The 25,730-nt window shown below is 37.7% G+C and overlaps 5 protein-coding genes, 1 long non-coding RNA gene and 1 pseudogene across 9 annotated transcripts; 5 read left to right on the forward strand and 2 right to left on the reverse strand.

Moving 5' to 3' along the window:
* Nucleotides 1–963: 963 nt before the first annotated feature.
* LOC9326761 (receptor-like kinase TMK2) lies at nucleotides 964–4,398 on the reverse strand. The gene is made up of 2 exons (XM_002893389.2): nucleotides 1,854–4,398; nucleotides 964–1,767 (listed from the first exon to the last, which is right to left on the reverse strand). Exons 1-2 carry the CDS (start codon nucleotides 4,048–4,050, stop codon nucleotides 1,280–1,282), a joined length of 2,685 nt encoding a protein of 894 aa, XP_002893435.1. The 5' UTR covers nucleotides 4,051–4,398; the 3' UTR covers nucleotides 964–1,279.
* A 1,613-nt stretch (nucleotides 4,399–6,011) lies between these two features.
* Nucleotides 6,012–6,476, forward strand: LOC110225045 (annotated as a pseudogene).
* Nucleotides 6,477–12,155: 5,679 nt separating this feature from the next.
* Nucleotides 12,156–13,511, forward strand: LOC9329498 (zinc finger protein 7). 4 transcript variants are annotated; one of them, XM_021014642.1, is made up of 3 exons: nucleotides 12,156–12,449; nucleotides 12,530–12,619; nucleotides 12,725–13,511. In XM_021014642.1, exon 3 carries the CDS (start codon nucleotides 12,755–12,757, stop codon nucleotides 13,379–13,381), a length of 627 nt encoding a protein of 208 aa, XP_020870301.1. In that variant the 5' UTR covers nucleotides 12,156–12,449; nucleotides 12,530–12,619; nucleotides 12,725–12,754; the 3' UTR covers nucleotides 13,382–13,511. The 4 variants fall into 4 exon arrangements, with proteins under 4 accessions (XP_020870301.1, XP_020870300.1, XP_020870302.1 ...); XM_021014641.1 differs by having other exon boundaries at nucleotides 12,156–12,619; nucleotides 12,732–13,511; XM_021014643.1 differs by lacking the exon at nucleotides 12,530–12,619 and having other exon boundaries at nucleotides 12,732–13,511.
* Nucleotides 13,512–16,147: 2,636 nt separating this feature from the next.
* Nucleotides 16,148–17,256, forward strand: LOC9329499 (probable calcium-binding protein CML25). Its single transcript, XM_021013701.1, has one exon. The coding sequence runs from the start codon at nucleotides 16,407–16,409 to the stop codon at nucleotides 16,965–16,967; it is 561 nt and encodes a 186-aa protein (XP_020869360.1). The 5' UTR covers nucleotides 16,148–16,406; the 3' UTR covers nucleotides 16,968–17,256.
* Nucleotides 17,257–17,520: 264 nt separating this feature from the next.
* Nucleotides 17,521–19,670, forward strand: LOC9326763 (histone-lysine N-methyltransferase setd3). Its single transcript, XM_002890655.2, has 5 exons — nucleotides 17,521–17,953; nucleotides 18,057–18,223; nucleotides 18,314–18,616; nucleotides 18,698–18,961; nucleotides 19,078–19,670. Exons 1-5 carry the CDS (start codon nucleotides 17,632–17,634, stop codon nucleotides 19,450–19,452), a joined length of 1,431 nt encoding a protein of 476 aa, XP_002890701.2. The 5' UTR covers nucleotides 17,521–17,631; the 3' UTR covers nucleotides 19,453–19,670.
* LOC9326764 lies at nucleotides 19,656–20,348 on the reverse strand. The gene has a single exon (XM_002893392.2). It carries the CDS (start codon nucleotides 19,987–19,989, stop codon nucleotides 19,771–19,773), a length of 219 nt encoding a protein of 72 aa, XP_002893438.1. The 5' UTR covers nucleotides 19,990–20,348; the 3' UTR covers nucleotides 19,656–19,770.
* A 1,425-nt stretch (nucleotides 20,349–21,773) lies between these two features.
* On the forward strand, nucleotides 21,774–22,905 carry LOC110224585. The gene is made up of 4 exons (XR_002329085.1): nucleotides 21,774–22,114; nucleotides 22,224–22,291; nucleotides 22,383–22,473; nucleotides 22,576–22,905. It is a non-coding gene; the product is annotated as an uncharacterized LOC110224585 (long non-coding RNA).
* The last annotated feature ends 2,825 nt before the right edge of the window (nucleotides 22,906–25,730 follow it).

Below are 25,730 nucleotides of genomic sequence, written 5' to 3' on the forward strand. Positions count from 1 at the left end.
TCTTGTCGTCGTTTTGGTTTGGGACATTGAATCTGAGAGTTAGCTCTTGGATTTTTTTTGAAAACTCTTCGTCGGAGAATGGATCTAAATTTGCGCTATAAACTCTTCGAATCGAATGAGTTTTGATCGGTCTAGATGATGATGAAGATGATGATTCCCATAGCTCACAGGATTTGGAGCGGTGAAGCTTCGTCGACGGAGTTCCGAAAAAATTGTCCCCGAGTGTAATAAAATTTGTCCCTGAATGTAACAAAAATTGTCCCCGAGTGCAATTAATGCAGCTGTCTTTTTTTCTGACACATCAGTCTGTCGCCATCAAGGGCAAACTTGTCCATAAATTATCACATGACAAAAAAAGTGGTAGAAACAAAAAACCTTTTCCAATTGTGGTAGATTTCAAAGGGAATCGTCATAAAGTGGTACATTTGCCAAGATTCCCATTATATTATACTGTACGTGACTAGTATATACAAATTAAAGAAATACCAAAAAAAAAGTATATACAAATTAAAAATGTTGGTGGAAGGCCCTTTGGTCCATTGGTTGATCATGGGTTAATTAATGATTCTACACCAAGAGGTCTGGGGTTCGAGTCCCAGATATTGCGATTTATTAATAAATTTGCAAATTAAAGGAGACAAGTGTGCAGGAGATCTCCAGCGAAGTACAATTATAGCCGTTCGTCAGGATTCCACGCAGAGAGAGAAGTGTCGTCAGGTCGTGAATCATTGAAGATGTCCGTCAAGAGCATGGAGAAAGAAATGTCGTCTGTCGTGGATCTAATAAGGATCGGAAGAAATTGTCCGTTGTAGAATCGTCTATGTAACAGTTCTCATAATTTACAATAAATAATAAATCTAGACGTCAAAAAAAAAAAAAATGTTAATTACATCTTTGTTTGGAATATAATTTTGGAAGTTGCTATCTAAAATCAAGGATATGTATAATATCTAAAACCATTAAAAAAAAAAAAAATCATGTAAATCGAATTATACATGTCAAATGAAACATCAATCGAACTAAATTCTTGAGTCAATGCCATTGCCCAACGTAAACTTTCTAAATATCTAGAACGTCTCAATCCAGCTGGTCTACGACAAGGGACCAAAACACGTGTCCAATTTAAGCATATGGGTTCCACTCGTGCGAATAGGACTCCCTAAATTGAAAAACAAGGTAACCAACAAGATAATATTCACTATTCGAAAACCTAAAACAAGAACTCATCCAACAACAAAACATTTCTACTTCCAGGTTCCAGCTAATTCTCTAACACATTTTACCTCCCTTGTCCTGATTTGAATGTGCTTTCAAGCTCCGAAGGTCGCGACGGTATGCTCATCAGAGTATTATCTCCAAAATAAGACGAATCAAGAATAAGTTGAGGAAGAGGAGTATCGTAATCGATTCCATAGATATCGTCGGAGTCACTGCTTCGCTCTGTCGGTTTCCATTGTACAACAAGTGAGACCAACACGTTGACCACGTGATTCATGTCGGGTCTATCTCGCGGTTCCCTGGAGCTACATTGATTGGCAAGCTCAGCTACTATGTTGATGCTTCCAAGTGTCTCTTCGTTGACCTCAATTGTTTGATCGATCGCCTTTGGAAACGAGTCTTTGTTGATAAACATTCTCCTAAACCATGTGGCAAGATGTACTTCTTCCTCAGATCGCGTGGCATCAAGAGCTTTTCGACCCGTTAGTAGCTCCATGAGGATGACTCCGAAGCTGTAAACATCAACCTTTGTTGTAACTCTTCCGGTCACTGCAATGTACACACATACATAGATATTTCAATATTTAGTGAGTTTAGTACAAGTAGCAACATACATAATAAGCATAGAACTGTACCTGCATATTCTGGTGCAAGATAACCAAATGTTCCAGCAATTTTGGTCTCAATTGATTGTGTACCTTCTGGCGCAAGCCGGACTAAACCAAAATCAGCAACTTTAGCATGCATATCGTCTCCAAGAAGAATATTAGAAGGTTTGAGATCTCTGTGTATGAAACTTTGATGCGCTAAAGTATGCAAATACTCCACTCCTCTAGCCACATCCAATGCGATACTCAACCGTCTAGTCCACTCGAGTGGCTTCAAACCTTCTTCCTGCCAATGAAACATATGCCTACTTAATGTCCCTTGTGGCATGTACTGATAAACCAGAAGCCTCTCATTGCCTTCTAAACAATAACCATGAAGAACCACTAGGTTACGGTGTCGAACTCTAGTAAGAACAGCAATCTCTGATTTAAATTCATCTAAACCCTTTCCACTTATAATCGAAGACTCCATTCTCTTAACCGCAATCTTTGTTCCATCATGCAACTCTCCCTTGTAAACTATTCCAAATCCTCCTCTGCCAAGTATATTCTTCTCGTCGAAATTATCTGTAGCATCTCTCAAAACTTGTATTGAGATCACAATATTCCCAGCTTCTCCTAGATGAGCGTCATTACCACTGAATCCACTTTCACTACCACCAGTACACAGATTCTCAATTGTAATCTTGAATGCATCTTGGTCACTAGATTGTTGTTGAGGATGCATCTTATGATATTGCTTCTTTTTCTTGACCAACAAGAAGATAGCAAATCCGATGAGAAGCAAAGCTAACAAAATGCCAATAACAGAACCAACAATTTTCCCAGCATTGCGAGATGCTTTCTTGCCACCATCCCCGGAAGATTTAGGACATTCCTTATTTATATCGGAATTCCCACTCGTGATTACAACAAAAATAGTTGTGTTAGAAACCGGTACTTCACCACACAACCGATTATTCGAAACATCTAGAGTTTTCAAGTTACTCAACTTAGTGAGCTCTTGTGGAATAGTACCACTAAGATTATTCTGAGAGAGATTAATAACCTGAAGAGACGCAAGATCAGCAAACAGTGGAGAGATAGTGCCGTTGAGCCCCAAGTTTTTGAAGTTAATAACAGTGATATCAGTTCCAGTACAAGTGATCCCTACCCATCTATTACAAGGATCATTTCCTTTCCATTTCTCCGCAAAATTCACCGGGTAACCAAAGGCTTCAACGATTGAAAGCAACGTGTTGACACGGGGATCACAAGGAGTACCTGGGGTATCTAAGCAGAAACTATTGAGCCCAGTCATATCAGGCTTAATGTTGGGAGCCGTGAAGTTTGGAGTTGGTCCTTGGAGCAAGTTATTGCCTAAAGCCACATCAGAAAGAGATTGAAGCTCAAACAAAGAGGGGGGAACAAGGCCCGTAAGCTGATTCTCCCTAACATTAAAACTTTTCAGCGAGACTAGACGAGAACAGTTTGGTAAAGGACCCGAGAAGCTGTTCCCTTGCAGCGTAACATTGGTTAAAGCAGTCATGTTTTGCAGAACCGAAATTGACCCATGGAGCTTCTCCGCTCCCTTTTGCCCGTTAAGCATCAGAATTTCAACACGTGATTCGGAGAAATTCATCGGAAGTTCACCTACAAGCGAATTATAAGAAAGTTTCAGAGTCGTCAAACTAGAGAAATTTTTTCCACCGAGAAAACCCGGGATTTCCCCTGAAAGATTGCAGTTGACAGCGGAGAAATCTGCTAGAGCAGTCGCGTCTTCCAAACTCGGAGGGATTTTCCAAGAAACAAAAGGATTGTTATCCAGAGACACAGACTGAAGAGAACTCAAACCAGTGAAGAAATCCACAGGGACAGAAGTGAAATCATTGTCATTAGCATACACCGTTACCAACGATTTCAACCCAGCAAGACTCGGGATTGGCCCTGTTAAATGGTTCCTCATGACCTCGAACTTAGTCAAAGATGTTAGATTTCCGAGATCAGGAGGTAGCGTTCCTGAGATTCCTTTGCCCCCGATTTGGATCGCGGTGACCCTATTGCTTGTGTCGTCGCATTGTACAAGCGACCACTTACAAGGATCCGAACCGGACCAGTTGAGACTTCCAGTTAGGTTCAGGGAGTCTCTCAGAGCTATCATGATGACCGCCTCATCAGGGCTCGATTCCCCGTTCACCAAGGCGATGAAACAGAGCAAAAGGAGGAAGCTTTTTGCGATGATCATCTTCGGAAAAACAAACGCAGGGAGGCGTTGATTCACAGACAGTGATAGATTAGGGTTTAAGACTTCAAAGGGGGACACAAAAGGAAGAAACTTTTTGGGCCGAGATTTTCTTCTTCTTCTTGAATTGAATGAGAAAGAGAAAACGAAACGGCAGATTTTATTGCTCTTCTTGGAAATATTAAATGACTTAATAAGCGAGGGAAATGCCAAATTTACATTTCTTTATTATATTTCCCTTTTTTGTAATGAGATTTGTTTCCTTTTTAAAATTGAGAAAATTCCTCAAAAAAAACTCCCATGATAAATGAGTTTTTTTTTCTCATCCATATCAAAGAGAATGTGACGTCGCTTAATTGATTTAAGTTTATCGTGGACCTGCTCTTTCACAATCACATGTTTTGTTGTTGTTTTGGATTTGAGGGACTAATTTAACAAAATTTTGGTAACGAAGAAAATAAAATAGTGATAAACCAACTGCTTGTGCAGTTGTGCTTCTCCCTCCGTCCACACGGACCACCACACCTATTAACACAGATTTGAATTGTGATCGACGACGGTTCCTAATTTTGTCACGAAGCAGCTTTAGCCCAATGATAAAACACCAAAATAATATAAATAAAGATTATTGCGGACCTGCTTCTTTAGTATTTCTACAGCTTCCTTCAGCTGCTTGAGCCCATTAAAAACCTCAAATAAAAAAGGCTTTACCTTGCAACATGTATAAGCCCATCAGAACTGACTCGTGAACCCACGAGCAAATCAACATCATACTATTTAGTATTTAGTTATTTACTAAAGACGATCATCACGCGATGGTCTTTGATCGTTTTTTTTTTTTTTTTTTTTTTTTGTAAACCAAATAACATTATAAAAAGATTCAAACTCCAGATATGGAGGACGGAATACAGGATAATAGGCCAGCTTTTGCTAAAGCATCAGCTCCACAGTTTTCAGCACTTGGAACAAAGTGAACAGAACTAGACATAAACATAAAACGAAAGAAATCCGTTAATATGCCATCTACTTCGTTTGCGTAGCCACCGGTATTGGCCAGAAGAACAAGCTCCTGACAATCTGAAATACAAGCCAGCCTTGATACACCCAATGCTAAAGCTGCCATGATAGCCGCCTTGAGAGCTAGTGCCTCCGTTACAAGAATAGAGGACACAAAGGGTCTTGAAAAAGATCCATGGTGGATCTTTCCGTTGATGGGTCCTTGAAACACCAGCCCAACCCACAGCAGATCGAGGATTGTAACCATGCTGCATCCGAGAAGCTCAAGAACGCTTCCACCTTTTGTGATGATGGCTGGATTGGTTGGGACTTTATAACCCAACCGTCCTCTTCCGTGAGGCCTAGTCCTTTCGACGTCATGTAAATGGGGAGGAGAGCCCATGAGGGCTGGGGTTGCCCATTGAAGAGAGAGCCGGTCTGAATCCTTTGGCACACGCAGTTCATGACGATTCCAGCCCACGAGCTACCTACAGCAGTCGGGGCACACGGGAAGGCAACATACATGTCACTTGAGGACACGCAAGGCTGAACCAAGCCCATCCAATCCCAGGAGTTCACAGAGAGAGCGAGGTTGCATAAGACGACATCAAGACTTCCAGGGGTGACGGAGGAGAGAATCGCGGTGGGGACAATCGAAGGAGCTTGAACTCGAAACTGGCAATCACTCAGCCAAAGTAAAGATGTCAACACAAGACTAGACAAATCGAGACAGAATCCGCATACTGCGGTAAAAGATCGCATCAAAGCGATAAAGGCGCTACAAGAGAGCACAATTGTAGACTCAAAAGAATCCAAGTCCATTGAAACTGAATGAGCTAAATTAGGTCTCACCAAACCCGGTGACTGAGAGAAGGAGGATGGAGAGCCATAAATGACGGAGGAGCTCGCCAGCTGGGTACAAGAATCAACAAAAGTGAAGCAGATCTGAAAGTCTGGTGGATCCGGTGGTTCCGGTGGATTCGGCGGAGATGGAGGCTCCGGCGGTGTTGCACGAGGGGGCCTCAGAAGGAGGAAGGCGACCGAAGACAACGGTAAGCAACGAGAGTGGCTCGCATTGGAAAGAAAAAGGGAAGTCATCTCAAGTGAAAGGCTCGCCGGAATAGTTACGTCACCGGAAAAGGAGCTTCACCGAAGAGATCTCACCTTAGAAGAAGCACCAATCAGAAAGGAAGGCAGTCGGAAGAGCATCGCCGGTGAAGGAAACTCATCTCGACCAAGGCTTGCGGCTGCCTTGGTTATTGTGCCTAGGAGAGAAGTTTTTTAGGGCGAACTCCTATCTTTGTCCTGAATGAAGTTTTAGCATATTATATGGTCTTTGATCGTCTATATCTTTGATTCTCTGTCTTTAAGAATGATGATGAAATTGACAGGTGTCAAAACCTGATTGCTTTCCCTTGTTCCCCAAGTCGCTAAAAGCTCTACTTAATACAAGTTGTATTTTCTGTCAACATCAAGTTACTCAAGAACTTCTTAAGTAATAAGTTTTATTCAAAGGATTCACATGAATCGTTTCATCAACTTTGTCTGCAAGGCTATACTCTTAAAAATACCACCCAGCAACATAGAAACGATGGAACAATCATTTGTGAAATGTGATCGGAAAGCTAATGAATTGAAGTGGGCACAAAGGCCCACAGACAAGTTGGGATGGAAATGGAACAAAAGTGGGCACAGGTCATAATCACTCAACGAATCAAAGACAATAAAGATAAATTATGGAGCACCATTATCTCTTTGTCTTTTGCCACGATCCCAAGATTGATTTTGTCCTGGCTTGAATTGTTCCACACACAAACCCCTCTTTGAAAAGAGATTCATCAGATGGCAAAAAAAACAAAGAAAAAATCTTAATTCAAGGCTGTTGACAAAGAAAAAATCCGAAAAAATCATTGGTCATTTACGTTTTGTAGTTACTATCAAGTAGCAACAACATATTTGTTAGCAATATATTTTTCTTTTTGGTTTTGTAGATTGTAGTTGTTAGCAATTAATGGCAACGATTAAATTTGGTTTGTTTTAACAGTCGTTGGTTCACTAGTAGTTTTCGGTTGGAGGTCTGGTGAATTTTTCTCACCTTACTTTTCACCTGCGGGCAGCTTTGCCGCTGATAACAAAGTAGCGAGTACGACCAAATTTAGCGAGTAATAACAAAAAATTAGATTGCCAAAAAAATTAGCATATGAGTATTTCCTTGTTTGATTACGAACAACGTTTTCATAGAACAAAAAAAAAAACATAACACCTTATTTTTCACCGCACGAGTGATTATTAGTAACATACCACACAGTATCGGAAAGGATATCTATACTGGAAGACCATAGAAGATTCACTAATTAGTTCTCTCTCTTTCGTACTATTTGATATTTACTGTGCATATGGAAAATACAACACTATCCTTGGCTATAATTAAACTTCTTATCTCTTAATTCTTTCTTCTTCTTTCTTTCTCTTTCTTGTTTCTTCACGATGAAATTGACTTAACAAAATCAAACTTTTGTGGGTTTTCGATTATGTGGAGGCCAAAACCAAAACGGTGGTGGTTTTGGTGATTCACAGGTGGTGGTGGTGATGATGATACCGGTGGTGATAGGTGATGATGATACCGACGGTGACAAATTTAGAGGCGGTGATCATAGTTGAGATAGTGGTGGTAGTTTCGGGGATTTACAGGTGGTGGTGGTGATGATGATACTGGTGATGGGTGATGATATTGATGGTGATAATTTTACAGGCGGTGTAGTTGAAATAGCGTCGGAGCAAGTACGACATCTAAAAAATTTCATGGTGGATTGTGGATTGAGCTGCGGGGTTCAAGACCTTGACGGACTTATGCAATGAGGAATTTGCCAATTGGAGTTTTGATGAGGTTAATCGATCAAGATAGGAGAATGAGTATCGTCGACGGCAACGATTATTATCACATTCTTCTGGGTCGATTCCATAACGGATAACAATTTAATTAGCAACTTATATAAAATGCTAACATATTTTAAACGTAACAATCATATTATCATGATAAATGAATATGCTAATGTATAAGTTAACGGAAAAAATAAATTATTAAATTAAATAAACAGATTAAATACATAAGTTAGCTCATATAATCATATAATAAATGTTTTAACACGGTAAATGTTAGTTTACCACGTAACTTGTAAACTTATCGCGATATAATATGATTTATCATGTTAATCATGTAAGAGAAAGACTAATCCTTTTTATTGAATTGATATATGCATAAATGAAAAAACACTGATTCACAAATTTAAATCGATAAACATCCATTTAACACATAATATGTAAACTTACTGTGATAACAAATTATTTAGCATATTAAACACATAATATTGTCGGAATCCATCTGAAATATTTATATCGTCGATATCTATTTTATTATACCGCTAAACAATTTGTTACATACGGAAGGGTATTTTCGTCCAATTTATATAACTTGATGAGAGAGAACTAATTATACAAAAAACATGTACATATTCTTAATTTTTCAGTTATCTATGTATTTAGATTAAATTAACCCTATCGGAAAAAAGTTTTTAAACTTTGCAAAAAGAAAAGTTAGATAGAAATGAGACAAAAAAAGCAGAGACTTTAAAACCACATGTGATATATCAGAAAAAACACAGCAAGAAATGTCCACATCCAAAAGAAAAGGTAAAGCCGGGGGAATGAATGTATGGGCTCCATGCAAATTTATCAAATTCGTTGCTCTCAATTCGTTTTTTTCTACGAGAGTTTTCTCTCCATCTAGCATATCTACCTAAGCAACACTATTTATTGTACATTAAAATAAATTTTTAACATTCATTTAGTGCATATTAGGCCTGGGCATAAAACCCGAAATCCGAAAACCAATCCAAAACCGATTCGAAAAATCCGAAACCGAACCCAAACCGAATAGTCACAAAATCCGAACGGATAATGAATTCTCCTATCCGAATTACCCGAACCGAACCCGATCCGAACCAAAAACCGAAAGGATATCCGAAAACCGGAAATAAAAATTATATATCCAAAAATATTAGTTATATTTAGTTGTAATTTTATAGCAAATAACAAAAATATCCTAAATATCCTAGATTTGGGAAAAAATTTGGTTATATTTGTTAAAATTATACATATTTTTGCAAAATTTAACCAAATTTTAGTAAGATTAAACCAATTTTTATTAAGATTGAACTATTTTTAAGTTTTTTTTTCCCGAAAACCGATCCGAATCTGACACCTATCCGAACCGAAACCGAACCGATGACTCATAAAATCCGAACGGATAATAAATTCTCCTACCCAAATTATCCGAATCCGAATATATCCGAACCGAAACCGAACCAAAAAATCATAAAATCCGAACGGATAATAAACTCTCATACCCGAATTATCCGAATCCGAATATATCCGATCCGAATCCGATTTGAAATCCGAATGCCCAGGCCTAGTGCATATTTATGTTACTTATAATTAATACAAAAAATAAAAATAAATAAAAACTGAATCATGTAAAAAAATGAAATGTTAATATAATAAGAAAATAATACAATTAAAATTTTATTAGTAGTAATAATATAATTCAACTTTCAACAGATAAAAATTAAAAATGATCATACTTCAAATTTCTAAATGTGTAATCTTTTAATTTAAAAGCATGGTAGAATAAAAGTATAAAACTAAATTTATGTAATTCTATATATAAGATTTTAAACAAGAAGATTAAATTTATAGTAAAGCATTAGTTTCTAAGAATGATATACTACATATTTTTATTTATTATTAAATTTTTACTTAAAAATAAAAAAACTTATTGAATTCAACTGAAATTTATAATTTAAGCCGGAGATATTGTAAGATTCACATTTTATCTTGTAAAATTATAAAAACAAATCTTATAAATTTTAAAACATTATCATTCATCTTTTAAAAAATAAATAATCAATGATCACATTATTCATGAATTCTACAACAAAATATACAAAAAATGATATGTAAGTTGTTAAAAAAAAGGTGATATATAATTTGTGTAGCATATTCTCATGTTGAACTTTAACTTTATAACATGATAAAAAAAAATTGATTTTTCTATCAATTGAATCCAATGCTTTTAACCCAAAAAACTGAGTATTGAAAGATATGAATTAAGGAGAAAATAGTTATGATATGTCTTGAAATTAATTCACAGTCCAATATATATTATATGTGAGTCAATATAAAGTGAAAAGAAAGTTGATGTCAGAAGGCAACGAGTTTATCATAGAAGATGACGAAAGAATTGATAGTTAAAAGTGTGTGAAAATAAATTTCTAAAACTTAGAAAGATAATGCACATGACTAAAGTAAAATCTTTGAGATCTCATTCATTGTGTGAAACGAATGGGTTCTTAGAAAAATACATGACATACATTATTAAACAGAATATTAGATTCAAACTTGGGCTTAACCATTTAGTCATATAAATCATGGAAAGTGAGATAAGATAGACACAATGATGACTTACTCGAGAATTCTCTTATGACACACTGCATTTATGACACGCTGCATTTGCTTCGATGGGTAAAACAAGCTCGCTAAAGCTGTTCTAGCAAGATGGTATTATATATGTACATTTACATTAGATAATGTTCATGAAACTCGATATATTCGCATTTTATATGGAATGATGTTATGTTCGTATCAATATTTAATCATAAATAATATATACAATTGAGTCAACAATCAATAATTAACTTCAACACTTTAAAAAAAAATGTTTTCATGGAATATGAATAAGAAAGAAAATTTTTTAGAGATAAGATAAAAGGATCATTTGAAGGTCGTCGATATCGTTTATTTTTCTCGCGAATTTTTTAAGTGATCTTTGTTACCACGTGATATATATCAAACTATTTATTTGTCAAGGAAATATTATCGTCGACAATATATATGTTGTATATCGCTTATTATATTTATGCTCAAATATTTATCTTTTAAATTTTAATGATTATATTTTATGATAAAAATTTGATATTAATAGAAGAGATTTTAAACTAAAATCCCGCGCAACGCGCGGGGTATAAAATCTAGTGTACTTAAGTGGCCGAGTTCAATTATTAAATATTCATGAAAATATCCAAATTAAATGAAGAGCTCTGACGAGTGAGATAAATAATTGAACAATACTATTATGTTTGTTTTGTAACTATAAAATAAACAGTTTGCTTTGCCCCAAAATAAATAAATAAACAGTTTGTTTTTCCTTTATTTTTTCTTCTGTATAAATTTCACATATCTAACTCGAAACTTTTCAACTACTAAGTAACAATATGCATGTGTACTCTTTTTTTTTTAGAATGATCAATTTCTAAATGTAACATCATATTCATTTTCGATCAAAACTCATCTGACCAAAAAAATCTTCAAAAGACTCCACTGATTATGTTATAAGTTTCTGAAATGTTTGTTTTAATGGCTATCATCCATCTTTATCCGCTAGGATCAATAATCCAAATACAAATGCGTCTTGTTCCAAACCAATTATGACAAATTTTGTTTCAGTCTTGAGCAAAAATCTTGGATATGATCTTGTAAATCACCAAACACAAATTAAACTGATTTGTTATAATTTCAATTATTTTATAAAATCAAAGGAAACTGGCAAAAAAAGAAAAAAAAAAAAACTAACTGAAAACTAACTGTAACCCCTACAAAATAACAAAAGAAAGTTGTCAACTTAACAATATATATATTATAGACTACAACTTCTCAATGTTTTCAAAACTTCAAAGGTTTTGTGAACTTTTAAAAGTGATGCGACAAAGTTTGCCTATAGCACATCACAATGAACGCATAATGAACATAACTTTCGAACGTGCATACCAACGCCTATACGGCTACACCTTTACGAACACTGTTGTAAAATAATTCAAAATTATCCTTGGTTATATATATATATATTTATTTTTATTTTTATTGAAAGCATATTACTTTACTTGATTAATTTAGAAAAATATACTACTATTTGGCTGTGCCTCTAAACGTTGAACTATAGGAAAAAAACAGAGGTCTAAAAGTCTAACTGGCAGACACTTTTATTCTCCCATGTGTTTCACCAGACACCATCTCCATCTCTCCAAACATTTGCGTTTCCACATTTGTTTAAACATAACTCTCTCTCTCTCTCTCTCTCTCTCTCTTTTCTCTCTCCCTCAGTACCTCTTATTCTTATGCTCTTCTTCACCAATCCTATATCTTCTATCTGTCTTTTTTTTCTCAACATGTGAATTGACCCATTTTTGGTAAACACAAAGAGTACCACTTTTCTTATTTAGATTCTCTTCTTCCTCTTCTTAGCTTCCAAGTCAACTACTTCAGCTTCTGTCGGCTGTCTCTCCTCAGATCTCGTAAGCACAGTACCCTCCAAACTTCTTTATCTCTCTCTCTTATCTTTGATTCCTGTTTATTATCCTTAACTACTTCCTAGGATTAAAACTCCAAAGCTTCATTTTGATTGGTCGTCTTCATGATTATTGTCCGAATTCAAGAACTTTGTTTTGAGGTTTTGAACTAAGTGGTTAGTTACTCTGTTTAAGACTTTACTTACTGTCTCTCTTCTTTGTTCAATTCTTAGATTTATAGATTTGAGCAATCTCGTTGCTCTGCTTTGACTTTAATATAGGTTTCAGGTTAAGACCGAAAGTTCGAATAAATGCCGGAATCTGATGATGCCTCGCGAGAAACACCACCCAGCAGAGAAGGAGAAGCCTCTTCAAATCAAGATCTGTCCAAACCAGAATCAAACCCTGTCTCACTCGATCTCAAGCTCAACGATAGTTTCAACGATGAGACAAAGAGCACAAAGTGTGAAGCAAACCCAAGAGTCTTCTCTTGCAACTACTGCAGACGCAAGTTCTATAGCTCTCAGGCTCTTGGAGGTCACCAGAACGCTCACAAGCGTGAACGAACAATGGCCAAGCGAGCAATGCACATGGGAAGAATGTTTGGTCACCATCACAGGCCTTATACATACACTTCTTCTTCCCTTGGGATGCAAGCTCACTCCGGTTTACTTCACCACACCTTATCTCAGCCTCAGCCTCTTGTTTCTAGGTTTCATCATCAAGGCTATTTTGGTAACACCGTGCCATTGTTCTTTGACTCTGACGATGGCGGCAGCGACTTCTTCTGGCCTGGGAGCTTCCGTCAGGTGGTTGAGGAAGCTGAGGCTCCGGTGGTGGTGGCTGTTACTGAGCCAGGTCTTGATCTGAACTCGGTTGCGGCGAATGGAGGTGTAGATAATAATAATTCAAAGCCTGATCTTACCTTAAGACTCTAAGGATTAAGGCGATTATCTCTCTTGTTCTTTTTATATTGTTAGACATATAGCAGAAGATAAGTTGGAGACAGTTGATAGAAATTGATGAAAAACGTTGTTGTTATATTAAATGAGGTTGTTCATTGCATTATGGTCTCATTCATACGAGCTCCCACTAATTAAATCATTAACTATTTTCATCTAGGAAGTGAAAAACTTGAGGATGTTTGATGGAACAAATTGGAAAAACGGTCTATTTCACCACGAGAAGTATCGCATCATAACAAACTTTGACCCCGATCCTAATGTCTCTTAAATGGAAGTTCAATTCCTATTTTCCCGCGAGACGAAAGTTCAACACCTAAATGTCCCCGAATCGAAAGTTCGAGAGCTAATACCACACAGAACTGGGTTTAATCGGTTTACTGTATTCAAAACCGATTAACGAACCAAGTAAACCTAATTATAACCAGATTAAACCAGTTTTTTTGCCCAATGGCGACCCGACCCGATTAAGACTCTAAACCCAAAATCCCCTTTCACCCACACAGCTTTTGATCAAACAGATCACTTAGAGACAACACACGACAACGCACCAATCCATTCTCATTGCATTTAGGACATCGCTTGAACCGTTCGTCTTGTTCTTCAAACACTTTGGTGCTTCCGTCGCAGTTAGTACAAGGCACAAACCTTGCATCCCCACAGCTACGGCATGTCCCCAAGCGTTCACAAGCAGGGAAATCTTTCAACATCTCTGCTAATTCACCACCATCTCAGATTAAACCAGTTTTTTGCCCAAAATTATCAAAATTAACCCAACCCGATCCAACTTCTTCTTCTTCACCTGAAAATATTGATAAGCTTCAATTAGTCTCTCTTCTTCGCAATGAAGATCTCTGAGATTGATGAGATTAACCAAATCTGATTTTTGAAGCGGATATGGAGGTGGATTTGGCGGAGCGGCGGATCCGGTGGTTAAGATGGAATCATGGAAGATGATGAAACGTCGTGGAATCTGGCCTCTCGGAGGAGTAGAGAAGATACGTAAAAGACGCAATGGCGAATTCCATTGGAGAGATCGGAAAGCAAAACGTGATCTAAGAATGAGACAGGAGCATAAATTCATCAATTATATGTGTTTAATTTACGCCTAATTTGGTTGATTTGATTTCAGAATGGGTAATGAAACAGATGCTCTCTCAATTTGATATATGGAAAGAGGTATAGATTTCAATTTGTTTTGATTTCAATATGTAAATGATTCGTCTTTTTGAGGATTTGATTTGAAAAATCATGAAAAATATAATCTAGTTTCAAAGGTTATTAGATTCATACTCTTCAAGTCACATCAAAACTCAAGAGATTGAAGATAATGAATTCAAAAACAAAGAAAGAAAAAAACAGAAGAGGGAAGAAGATGAAGAAAACTAATCGGGTGAAGAAGAAAGTTGGGTTGGGTGAGTTTGGTCGGGTCATGTTCAATTAGTTGTTATTGGATTGAAATTGGTTTAATTTCGTTTTTAGTTGGTTCATCTTTGTTTGGTAAACACTAAACCGAGCAAAACCAATATTTATGGGTAATTAGGTGAAAACTATGGATTTAGGGAGATTTAGGCTTCAAACTATGGTTTTAGAGACATTAGACCGGGGTCAAAGTTTGGGCTCTATCTGTTATGATGTGATACTTCTCGTGGTGAAATAGACCGTTTTCCCGAACAAATTAGGTAGGATATTATTAGGAATGTGGCCTAACTTAACCCAAAAGCTAGCTCAAGAGTTAAGGATTGCGACATCCTTTATATATTACCCAAAGATCTTAATCCCAAGCAATGTGGGACATTCTAATAGGCCTCCTCGAGATGTGGGTGGGAAACGGTCCAACGGAAAACAGCCCAAGCCCAACATCTCGGAAATACAACAAGACATGCCACTTATATGGGCCACATAGGTGGGAAACCATTTGTGTGGGAATTTGCTTGTTGGGCCAACCTTGGGCTCTGATACCATATTAGGAATGTGGCCTAACTTAACCCAAAAGCTAGCTCAAGAGTTAAGGATTGTCACATCTTTTATATATTACCCAAAGATCTTAATTCCAAGCAATGTGGGACATTCTAATAGATATGGTAGTTGATATTCTTATAAATTCTCCGGAAAATGACATAATTGTCAAAACATGAATGCTCTCCCTCACTTTGTCAACACGTGAAAGAAAAACATAAAACTATGGTCTGACCCGTAATTAACTCTTTATTTTATAAGTTCTTTATAAGAATTATTAGAATATGGGCTTCCAACTCAAAACCAATTGGCAATGAGTGGAGTGACCCATATCCCTTATATATTACTTAGGATCTCTTACAACTTCCGATGTGGAACATTATGTCCTAATAAGAATAAATCAAATAAAACTATATACAGTAAAGTACGGCCAACTCAAATAATTATAGGATGTGTGATAAGGTACAGTCGTACAGATAGTGTATCTAGTTTTTATTAAAAAAAATAATGATCCATAGGCCGTGATTGCTTGCATACTAGTACAAAATCATTATTTATGCTAATAAATGCAAGTAATCAACAGTATATTTCTTTTGTCCTTATACACCCAATTGCTTGTTTAAATATTAATAATCATTTTGACTTTAGAATGAGAATTCTAATTTCTAAAGTTCTGATTATGATGTTTTAACAATTCAAATGACAGAAATTAAATGATCATGCAAAATCTGTTATCCATGATCCACTTGTTAATTTAATCATATAACAAGAGAAGCGGTCGATATTGGAAGAGCAGTACTTACGCATGACACAAAAATGTCAAATATTAATTTAATTGCTATCCATTTTTTTTATCATGGATTTACATAAAACTGAGAGAGTTTTTAGGAAATCTTCCAGATTTAGTTGACAAAAATTCCAAAATTAGCTAGCGATTAAGAGAATCATCCGCTTCCTTTGGGAATCAATCACACAAATACGGATATCTCTCTAAATCCGAATCTCTTTTCTCATTGTGTGATTTTGGAACAAGAAGAACAATATGTTCAACAAAAACAAAGGATCCAACGGTGGTTCATCTTCCCATGGCGGCATCGGAGCTGATTCACCTTACCTTCAAAAGGCACGTTCAGGCAAAACAGAGATCAGAGAACTCGAAGCAGTTTTTAAAAAATTCGACGTGAATGGAGATGGTAAGATCTCGTCAAAGGAGCTTGGTGCAATAATGGCGAGTCTAGGTCATGAGGTACCAGAAGAAGAACTAGAGAAAGCGATCACTGAGATAGATCGTAAAGGAGATGGTTACATAAACTTTGAAGAGTTTGTGGAGCTGAACACGAAAGGTATGGATCAGAATGATGTTTTGGAGAATCTGAAAGATGCGTTTTCGGTTTACGATATCGATGGGAATGGTTCGATTTCGGCTGAGGAGTTGCATGAGGTTTTGAGGAGTCTTGGTGATGAATGTTCGATCGCCGAGTGTAGGAAGATGATTGGTGGTGTTGATAAAGATGGTGATGGTACGATTGATTTTGAAGAGTTTAAGATTATGATGACTATGGGATCTAGACGTGATAATTTCATGGGAGGTGGTCCGAGGTAGAGTTTCTTTCGTGGACAATGCTGAAACTGAGTTCTCTGTTTATTCTTCGTGTTCTTCGTTTTCGTCGTCATTGTTTATTATTCCACCATTGTTTCAATCTTTTTTTTGTTGTTGTTGTTTTTGTTCTTTGGGATTTGTAATCCCCTTCAAACTAACGTGAATTTTTTAAATTTAATTATAACTCTCTTTTTTTGTTTTTGTTTTTGTATTCAGTTCTACTTTTGGACTTGAATAATTTGATTGCATATACAGTGAAAATGATGTGAATAAATAATAACCATAAATCTCATTTTTTACTCTATATTAGAAGCTAAATTCTTTCATATATGTTACATTTGTTTCAAATGCTAGTTTTTGGGTTTGCCTTTACACCTGAAAATTATGATAATTGAACATCAAAATGTAACATTTGTTTTTTTTTTGGTAATCTCAAAATGTAACATTTGTTGCGAAAAAAACAAATGTAACATTTGTTTTAAAAAAAGAACAAAGAAAATTAGTAAAAAGCCCATTGATGACGAAAAACAAACTAAAAAGCCCATATTGAAAGTAGTTTCCCTTTAACAATGGACCCAGGCGTCTAACCCGACCCGAATAAAAAACTAAACCGGGTCCGGATCTTCATCCTCGAGCAACACCGAACCGGGTCGCTTCGTCGGAACTCATGGCCAATTTGAAAATGGCGATGGCTTCTCTGGCAGCTCAAATTCGTCCCTTCACATGTTTGGCCGCGTCTCAGCCGTCGCGGTTGGCGCCTCATCCACCAGACCTCATCCGGTGGATCAAACGAGAAGGTGGTTTCGTTCACCACGCCATCAAGCTCTCTCAGGAGACTCAATTTGGTATCGGACTCATTTCCACCGAGCAAATCTCTCCAGGTACCGACCTAATCTCTCTCCCTCCTCACGTTCCCTTACGTTTCGAATCAGATGATGCGTCATCGTCATCGTCCTCTCTCCTCTCCGCATTGGCCCGTCGTGTTCCCGGTAAGTACTTATCCATTCCTAAATGAATCTAAAGCTTAGCTTATAGGATTCTGTAGAATTTGGTTGGTTTTGTTAGAGTTACTGATTTCGAGAAATTTGGCAGAAGAACTGTGGGCAATGAAATTGGGATTGAGATTGTTGCAAGAAAGAGCCAATGTAGATTCTTTCTGGTGGCCATACATTAGCAATCTCCCGGAAACTTTTACTGTTCCTATATTCTTTCCCGGAGAAGATATCAAGAACTTGCAATATGCTCCTCTTCTTTACCAGGTTAGATAGACTGCTGGACTAATCGAGATGAGTCGCGTTCTTTATCATTTCCTCAGATGATGCAGATTTGTTGTGTTCTTTTGGGACCAGGTCAATAAAAGATGCCGGTTTCTTCTTGAGTTTGAGCAAGAGATTAGACGTACTCTTGAAGATGTTAAGGCTAGTGATCATCCTTTCAGTGGCCAAGATGTAAATGCATCTGCCCTCGGGTGGACTATGTCAGCTGTTTCAACTAGAGCGTTTCGCTTACATGGTAATAAAAAGCTTCAAGGTGGATCTTCTGATGATGTTCCCATGATGCTTCCTCTGATAGATATGTGCAATCACAGCTTTAAACCAAATGTCAAGATCATTCAAGAACAGAATGGAGCTGAGTCAAATACTCTAGTTAAGGTTTGCGTTTTAGATCTCTGTTTTCAAACTGGCTTTTGTTAAACTGAATGTAAATGATGTTTCTCTTTTGTTGTGCATCAGGTTGTTGCAGAGACTGAACTCAAAGAAAACGATCCTTTGCTACTCAACTATGGCTGCCTTAGCAATGATTTTTTTCTTTTGGACTATGGATTTGTGATTGAATCAAATCCATACGACACCATTGAGCTTAAATACGATGAACAGCTCATGGATGCTGCAAGCATGGCGGCTGGTGTTTCTTCCCCAAAGTTCTCTTCACCGGCTCCATGGCAACATCAGCTGCTTTCCCAGTTAAATTTAGCTGGAGAAATGCCAAATCTGAAGGTTTCAAACCGTCATTTCTCTGTCACGATATTTAAAGTAGTATTTTATTTCCGAGAAGAAGAATCAGAGGAGGAAACTGAACCATTTCTATAATTGTTTTCTTCTTATACTAATAGGTAACCATAGGAGGCCCAGAGCCAGTAGAGGGACGACTATTGGCGGCGATAAGGATACTGCTTTGTGGTGAAATGGTGGAAGTAGAGAAGCATGACTTAGACACACTGAAATCTTTATCGGCCATAGCCCCTCTTGGAATTGCAAACGAGATTGCCGTTTTCCGCACTGTAATCGCTCTTTGTGTGATTGCATTGAGCCACTTTCCAACAAAGATAATGGAAGATGAGGCTATAATCAAAAAAGGTGTTCCAGCCACAGCAGAATTGAGTATCAAGTACCGAATACAGAAGAAATCAGTGATCATAGATGTCATGAAAGACCTCACCAGAAGGGTTAAGTTGCTATCGTCTAAGGAGACACCAACTGCTGCATAAGAACCATCTCCTGTAAGTTCTCTAGGCTTGGCTTCTTTTAAACGTCAATTTCCAAGATGACTTGTTTAAGGTTAATAATTCTGAAAAACATATAGCGATCGATATTTCTCTATGAACTAGCTGGTTTCCCTCCTCAAGGATTAGATTACATGAATCTATGAACTAGAGAAGGGTGATTAAAATGAGAGGCAAAAGATATGTTGTTTGAGGATATTAAACAGAAGACTCATCATATTAACCAAAGATATTTACATTGAAAGATAAAGAGAAACCCCAATACACAGAGGATCACCTATCTCTATCTCTCTCTTTTTGTTATCAATTCCCAACGGGGATGGATCTCTCTCGCTCTCCTAAACCGAGGGGAGAACGGGAACGCCGTGGACCCATGATCTCACGGAGCACCAACGGCATCTCAGGCTGCTTTAGTGACGGGTGTTGTATCTTCTCAAACTCCCTTTTGATCTTTACGACTTGGCTATGGATAGGAGGAACACTCTCATGCCCATCATCTCCATGATTGGCCTTCTTCTCCATTCCAAATCGGGAGTGAAACCAGAAGAGTTCTTCTTCTTATGATGTTTTTATGATGGTTGCGTTGTGTCTATTCACGCGGGAGGCGTGTTTATAATTATAATCTTGAACCAAAGTTAGTGTGAGAAAGTGGACACGAGTTGTTGATGAAGTAGAAGGGAAGTTAGGTTGGTGGGCAACGCCAAATTAGTCTCTTACACATATCTCTCTCTTCGTGTGTCAATAATATATATATGATAATTAAGACAATTTTTGTAATGGTGATGCATCTAAAAGCAAAGAAGAGTCGTATCATTCTCCTTGTAAACATCATGAAAAAGAGGGTCGGTGTTGGGTGAAATTGTGGTTACGTGTCGGCAACAAAGCTAGGACACTTGTGATTTTGTGATCATTACTGGTACGCAATTCTTTCTTCAACCGAAGACCAAGATTCTTCAAAGATTATTTAAGGGTTAACCTTCTTTTTTATGAGGTTCCAAAGTTTAGAAGCTAACCAAATTAAATTGAGAAGAGTTGTTTGAAAAGTTGATAGAGACTAGAAACTACTTTCTCCGTAGGAATTGCCTTTGTTTGACTGTAGAAGACTCTAATTGGGATTATTCTTGGATATCAAATTAAACCAAAACCATATCATTCCTTAATTTGTTAAAAATTTATAATGAGGTAAACAAAATATACAATCGAAATCATGTTCCAAAGTGATCTCGAGAAAATAAAAAACGATGACCGTAGGAGATTAAAACCGCATCCAAGGTTGGGAGTGTCAAATTTGGACAGAGCATCGAATCAAAGTAAGAAAAATCTCTGATTACTTTCAGAATTTCAGATCAATCCCACGCTCATGAGTGGAGCCCATAAGTCCATCAAACTCAGATGTGATAGACAACCACGTCACGTGGATCTTTTGTTTCGTTCTTTCCCATGTAGAAAATCGTAGCCGTTCGATTTACGGTCAAACATACGATTTTAGATTCGGCGGCGGGTCTTATCAGTTTCCATCTTCGCTCGAGGATTTGCTTTAGACCGGAAAATAAAAAACATTCGATTTTTGTGTTTCCGTTGTTACTAAAAAGACCAAAGAAAAGTCTTCAAAATCTATATGTATCTTATTCTTATCTCTATACTATTAAAATAGAACTACAAATGTAAATGGGCCAGGTCAAAATCAGAAAATTGACCCGAAATTCTGAAATCGGATATTTGAAATTTTTTTGGAATATAAATTCGAATTAATAATGAAAAATCGAACTAAAATCAAATGTTTATGGAAATCAAATAAAATTTGATTTTACTTATGATAACTAATTATAAAATTGTGGAGAAAAACTTGCTAGAAACGATTGCTTGCGGAATAAACAACACAAAGAGATTTGATCACCGAGTTCACGGCCTCTAACCGCTACGTCTCGGGGGAGAACTCTTGCTCCCAAGCTTCACTATTAGAAAGAGATTACACACACCACAAACTTGTGATGTTTTCTTTTGGTTTTCAGGTACACTCACACAAGAAGAACTTTGGATCAAAAAACACAACAAAAAAGACAAAGACAGACTTTTTCAGAAAACTCTCTTTTCTCACGTTTTCTAGAACTCTCTACCGTCTTCTCACATATTCTTCCGAGATATATAAGAATATATAATGGGCCACTTTTGCTCTTCTTTCTCTTCTTGTAAATGTTATTTTCGTCAGGCCCAAATAGGCCCATTTGGTGTGTGTTGGTCAAACCCAACAACAATCTCCACCTTTTGACAACCACACCCAAACCTCGACGATATCGACACCATCTCTTTCTCTCTTCCGTGAAGCTGGATGCCACCGGATCGACGCATCCTCCGGCAGTTTCCTCCGGCGATTGCTCCTCCTTCTCCGGCGAGCTCTCGCCTCACCACCGGCCATCAAATTTGGCGAATCACAGCATCCTCTTCGCCTCTCATCTTCACCTCCATTCGTGAAATCAGTTGCAGATCCGACAGCTTCAATGGCTAACTCAGGCGAAATTCACCATACTCTTCACCAATTTCACGATTGCTCTCTCTTTTGGTGAATCAAGAGGCATTAGATCCATCTCTCATCCATGCCTCTTCTCGGTGTTCTCTATTTTTGCCACGCCGATGCCGGTCAGCCCAGGTAACTTCTAACCTCTCTCTTTCTTGTGCTAATTTAGCAACCAGAGAGTAGATTCCTTTGATTTCCAGAGACTTGAAGCTTACGAGTTTCAATTTTGAACTCGTTTCAGATTTTCCGGCAAGCTTCACATCCTCCTTGGCAAGCCTTAACATTCACTGCAACTGTCGACAATCTCAGGTGAGCATCTTACCCCAATGTCTCTTGCCTTAATCAACTCTTTAGTGATTCAAAATTTAACCAAGACCCAACTTGTCTTCTTTGTTAATAGTTGAATCACCTCATATGATTATCACTGGCTTCTTAGAGAACTCCACCTGAACCTGAAATATACCTTTCAACCCAAATTCAGAAACCTTTAGGTAATTAGCTGTCCTTAATCACCATCTTTTGACTGGTTTCTCAAATCTCTAAACCATCATGAGATTTTCTAACCCAATTTCTTCCTGTGAATGTTCTGTCAGATACTCCACCTGGAACTAGTGATTCCTACACCGTTCCAGTACTTAACAGGTAACACCAACTCCAATTTAAAGCTTTACTCAATTCTGACACTTGAGTACTTCTCACAAAACTGAATCATCTTGTTTCAACCTGTTTTGCGAGACTGTTGGAGTTACCTGTAGCCGCAGCTCCACCTCAGTGGATGTTGAGAAGCTCGCAGCAAAGCTGGAACTTCTGGCCAGGTACCGTCTTAGTTAGGAAATCTGCTGGATTGACTGTTGTGTGGATTTTGTGTAGAACAACATCACCCTTAGACACTATATCCCTGATGAAATGAAATTTAGTGTCTATGTGCTTGGTTCTTTCGTGATGAACTGAATTCTTTGCTAGGGCTAGAGCACTCTGTGAATCACAATGAACCTTAACACTGTCTTGCTTAAAACCCAATTCTGAACACAAACCTTTCAACCAAATGGCTTCTTTCACTGCTTCAGTAAGAGCCATATACTCTGCTTCTGTGGTTGAAATAGCCACAACAGATTGTAAACTTGATTTCCATGAAATTGTGTTACCACCAACCTTAAACACAATACCCGTCACTGATCTTCTCCGATCTAAGTCTGTCGCATAATCTGAATCTGAAAACCCTTCAATGCAGAACTTAGAATCCTTCTTAAAGATCAAATTTTGAGTGTATGCACCTTTTAAATACCTTAACACCCATTTCACTGCTGACCAATGATCTCTTCCTGGATTTGACATAAACCTGCTGATCAAACCCACTGCAAATGCTAAATCTGGCCTTGAACCAACCATAGCGTACATTAAACTCCCCACAGCACTTGCATATGGAATTCTTTCCATGTGTACAGCTTCTGTTTTCTTTTCCTCTTCTGACAAACTTCTGAGTTTGAAGTGAGAAGCTGTTTGTGTGATCACTGACCTTGCTTCAAACATTCCAAATGTTTTTAACACTTTCTCCAAGTAGTTTCCCTGAGACAGAATTAATTCACCCTTCTCTCTATCTCTTATGATATCCATACCCAGAATTCTTGAAGCCTTTCCCAAATCCTTCATTTCAAACTCACTATTCAGCTTGTCTTTAAGCTCTTGTATAACGGCCATACTCCCTGAAGCTATCAGAATATCATCAATGTAGAGCAACAAATAGATAGCTTTATCAGTTTGAGTGTCTCTCATGTAGACACATGGGTCATAACTGCTTCTTTCAAACTTCTGATCCTGCATGAATCCATCAAACCTCTGATTCCAAAGCCTAGGAGACTGTTTTAGGCCGTATAGGGACTTCCTCAACAAACAAACTTTGTTTTCGTTTCCCTCTTGTATGAATCCTTCAGGTTGACTCATTAGGATCATTTCCTCTAGATTACCATGCAGAAAAGCTGTTTTAACGTCCATTTGCTCTAGCTCATAATCCATGTTAACCACAAGTGACAACATTAACCTGATAGAGACATGCTTCACCACTGGAGAAAACACTTCATTGTAATCAATTCCTTCTTGCTGCGAAAAACCCTTAGCAACAAGTCTGGCCTTGTATCTTTGTTTCTCCACTCCCGGTATGCCTGGCTTCAATTTAAAGATCCATTTGCATCCAATCAGCTTCTGCTTTTCTGGTTTTTCAATTAGATCCCAAGTATGACTCTTTCTATGAGAATTCATCTCTTCCTTCATTGCATTTTCCCATTGCTTTCTCTTACTGCTTTTCATAGCTTCTTCGTAAGACTTAGGCTCTTCTATTTCCAAGTCTTCTGCTGTTGCCAAAGCATAAGCTACGAAATCTGCGTCTTCGAATCTTGATGGAGGCCTGATATGACTTCTCCGTTTCCTGTCCCTCGCCAACAAGTAATCATCCAGGGACTGTTTATTTTCAGATCCATCAACTTCCGCATCTGTTTCTGATTCTTGTGAACTTTCTGAATTTTCTGAAATTTCTGATGAAGGTGTGGAAGTTTCTCCACCTTGAGAAGATGCCTCATCCGAATCAGAATAACTGGTAAAAGGACCTCTAATAAGATCATTGCTGAAAGATACTCTTTTTTCAGCTTTCTTCAATTTCCTGTACTCTTTTTCAGCTTCGTCTTTCCTTCCATCTGCACTACTTAGCGTGTGCTTGTACAGCTCACTCTCATTGAACACCACATTTCTACTTGTAGTGCATTTCCCTTCCTCAGGCAACCAGACTCTGTATCCTTTAATACCGAAAGGATATCCCATGAAAACTCCTTTGACTGCTCTTGGACTTGTCTTATCTTGAGTAACATGGACATAAGCTGAACATCCGAACCTCCTTAGATGACTTAAATCTGGTTTTGTACCTGTCCAGACTTCCTCAGGTAGCTTAAAACCAATAGACGAGTTCGGTGTTCTGTTGATTAAGTAGACAGCCGTAGAAGTAGCTTCAGCCCAAAATTCTTGACCCAATCCTGTCTCAGCAAGCATACTTCTAACCTTATCCATAATGGTCCTGTTCATCCTCTCCGAGACACCATTTTGCTGTGGTGTATAGGTACACGTTCTGTGCCTCTTTATTCCTGCTTCCTTACACAAGTTGTCAAACTGTGTATTACAAAACTCAAGACCATTATCAGTCCGTAAGTACTTAATCTTCCTGCCCGTTTGATTCTCAACTGCTTGTTTCCATTCTCTGAATTTGTAAAATACCTCATCCTTAGTCTTCAGAAAATACACCCATACTTTCTTTGAAAAATCATCAATGAAGCTTACAAAGTACTTGCAACCACCAAGACTTTCTGGAGTAGAAGGAGATCCCCAGAGATCAGAATGTATATAATCTAATATACCTTTGGTGGTGTGCTTAGCAGTTGGGAAACTTTGCTTGTGAGATTTTCCAAGTACGCAACTCTCACAAAAGTCCAACTTGTCTACTCCTTTTCCTGACAAGTAACCCTCTTTAACCAGCACATTCATGTTCTTCAAACTCATATGACCTAGCCTAGAATGCCACAGGCTGGTCATGTCAACATCCGGTCTTGCCACTGCAACTTCTCCTTTTACGACCTTTCCTTGTAGATAGTACAGCCCATCTTGATATTTTCCAGAGATAACCTTCTGCCCATCTTTGTAGAAAGTGACTATGAAGTCTTCCCCTTCATATTTGCAGCCGTTCTTCTCTAATTGACCATATGAAATG

This window comes from Arabidopsis lyrata (genome assembly GCF_000004255.2).
Source record: "Arabidopsis lyrata subsp. lyrata unplaced genomic scaffold ARALYscaffold_1, whole genome shotgun sequence".
NCBI lineage: Eukaryota > Viridiplantae > Streptophyta > Magnoliopsida > Brassicales > Brassicaceae > Arabidopsis > Arabidopsis lyrata.

What these genes read in the sequence shown, in the direction of transcription:
- LOC9326761 (XM_002893389.2), bottom strand. Translation starts at nt 4,050, where the DNA reads ATGATCATCGCAAAAAGCTTCCTCCTTTTGCTCTGTTTCATCGCCTTG. An exon ending in TCTTGCACCAGAATATGCAG is followed by an intron (nt 1,768 to 1,853) that starts GTACAGTTCTAT and finishes TGTACATTGCAG; the next exon opens with TGACCGGAAGAGTTACAACA.
- LOC9329498 (XM_021014641.1), top strand. Translation starts at nt 12,755, where the DNA reads ATGCCGGAATCTGATGATGCCTCGCGAGAAACACCACCCAGCAGAGAA.
- LOC9326763 (XM_002890655.2), top strand. Translation starts at nt 17,632, where the DNA reads ATGGCCAATTTGAAAATGGCGATGGCTTCTCTGGCAGCTCAAATTCGT. An exon ending in ATGCTCCTCTTCTTTACCAG is followed by an intron (nt 18,224 to 18,313) that starts GTTAGATAGACT and finishes TTTTGGGACCAG; the next exon opens with GTCAATAAAAGATGCCGGTT. An exon ending in GAGAAATGCCAAATCTGAAG is followed by an intron (nt 18,962 to 19,077) that starts GTTTCAAACCGT and finishes TTATACTAATAG; the next exon opens with GTAACCATAGGAGGCCCAGA.
- LOC9326764 (XM_002893392.2), bottom strand. Translation starts at nt 19,989, where the DNA reads ATGGAGAAGAAGGCCAATCATGGAGATGATGGGCATGAGAGTGTTCCT.
- LOC9329499 (XM_021013701.1), top strand. Translation starts at nt 16,407, where the DNA reads ATGTTCAACAAAAACAAAGGATCCAACGGTGGTTCATCTTCCCATGGC.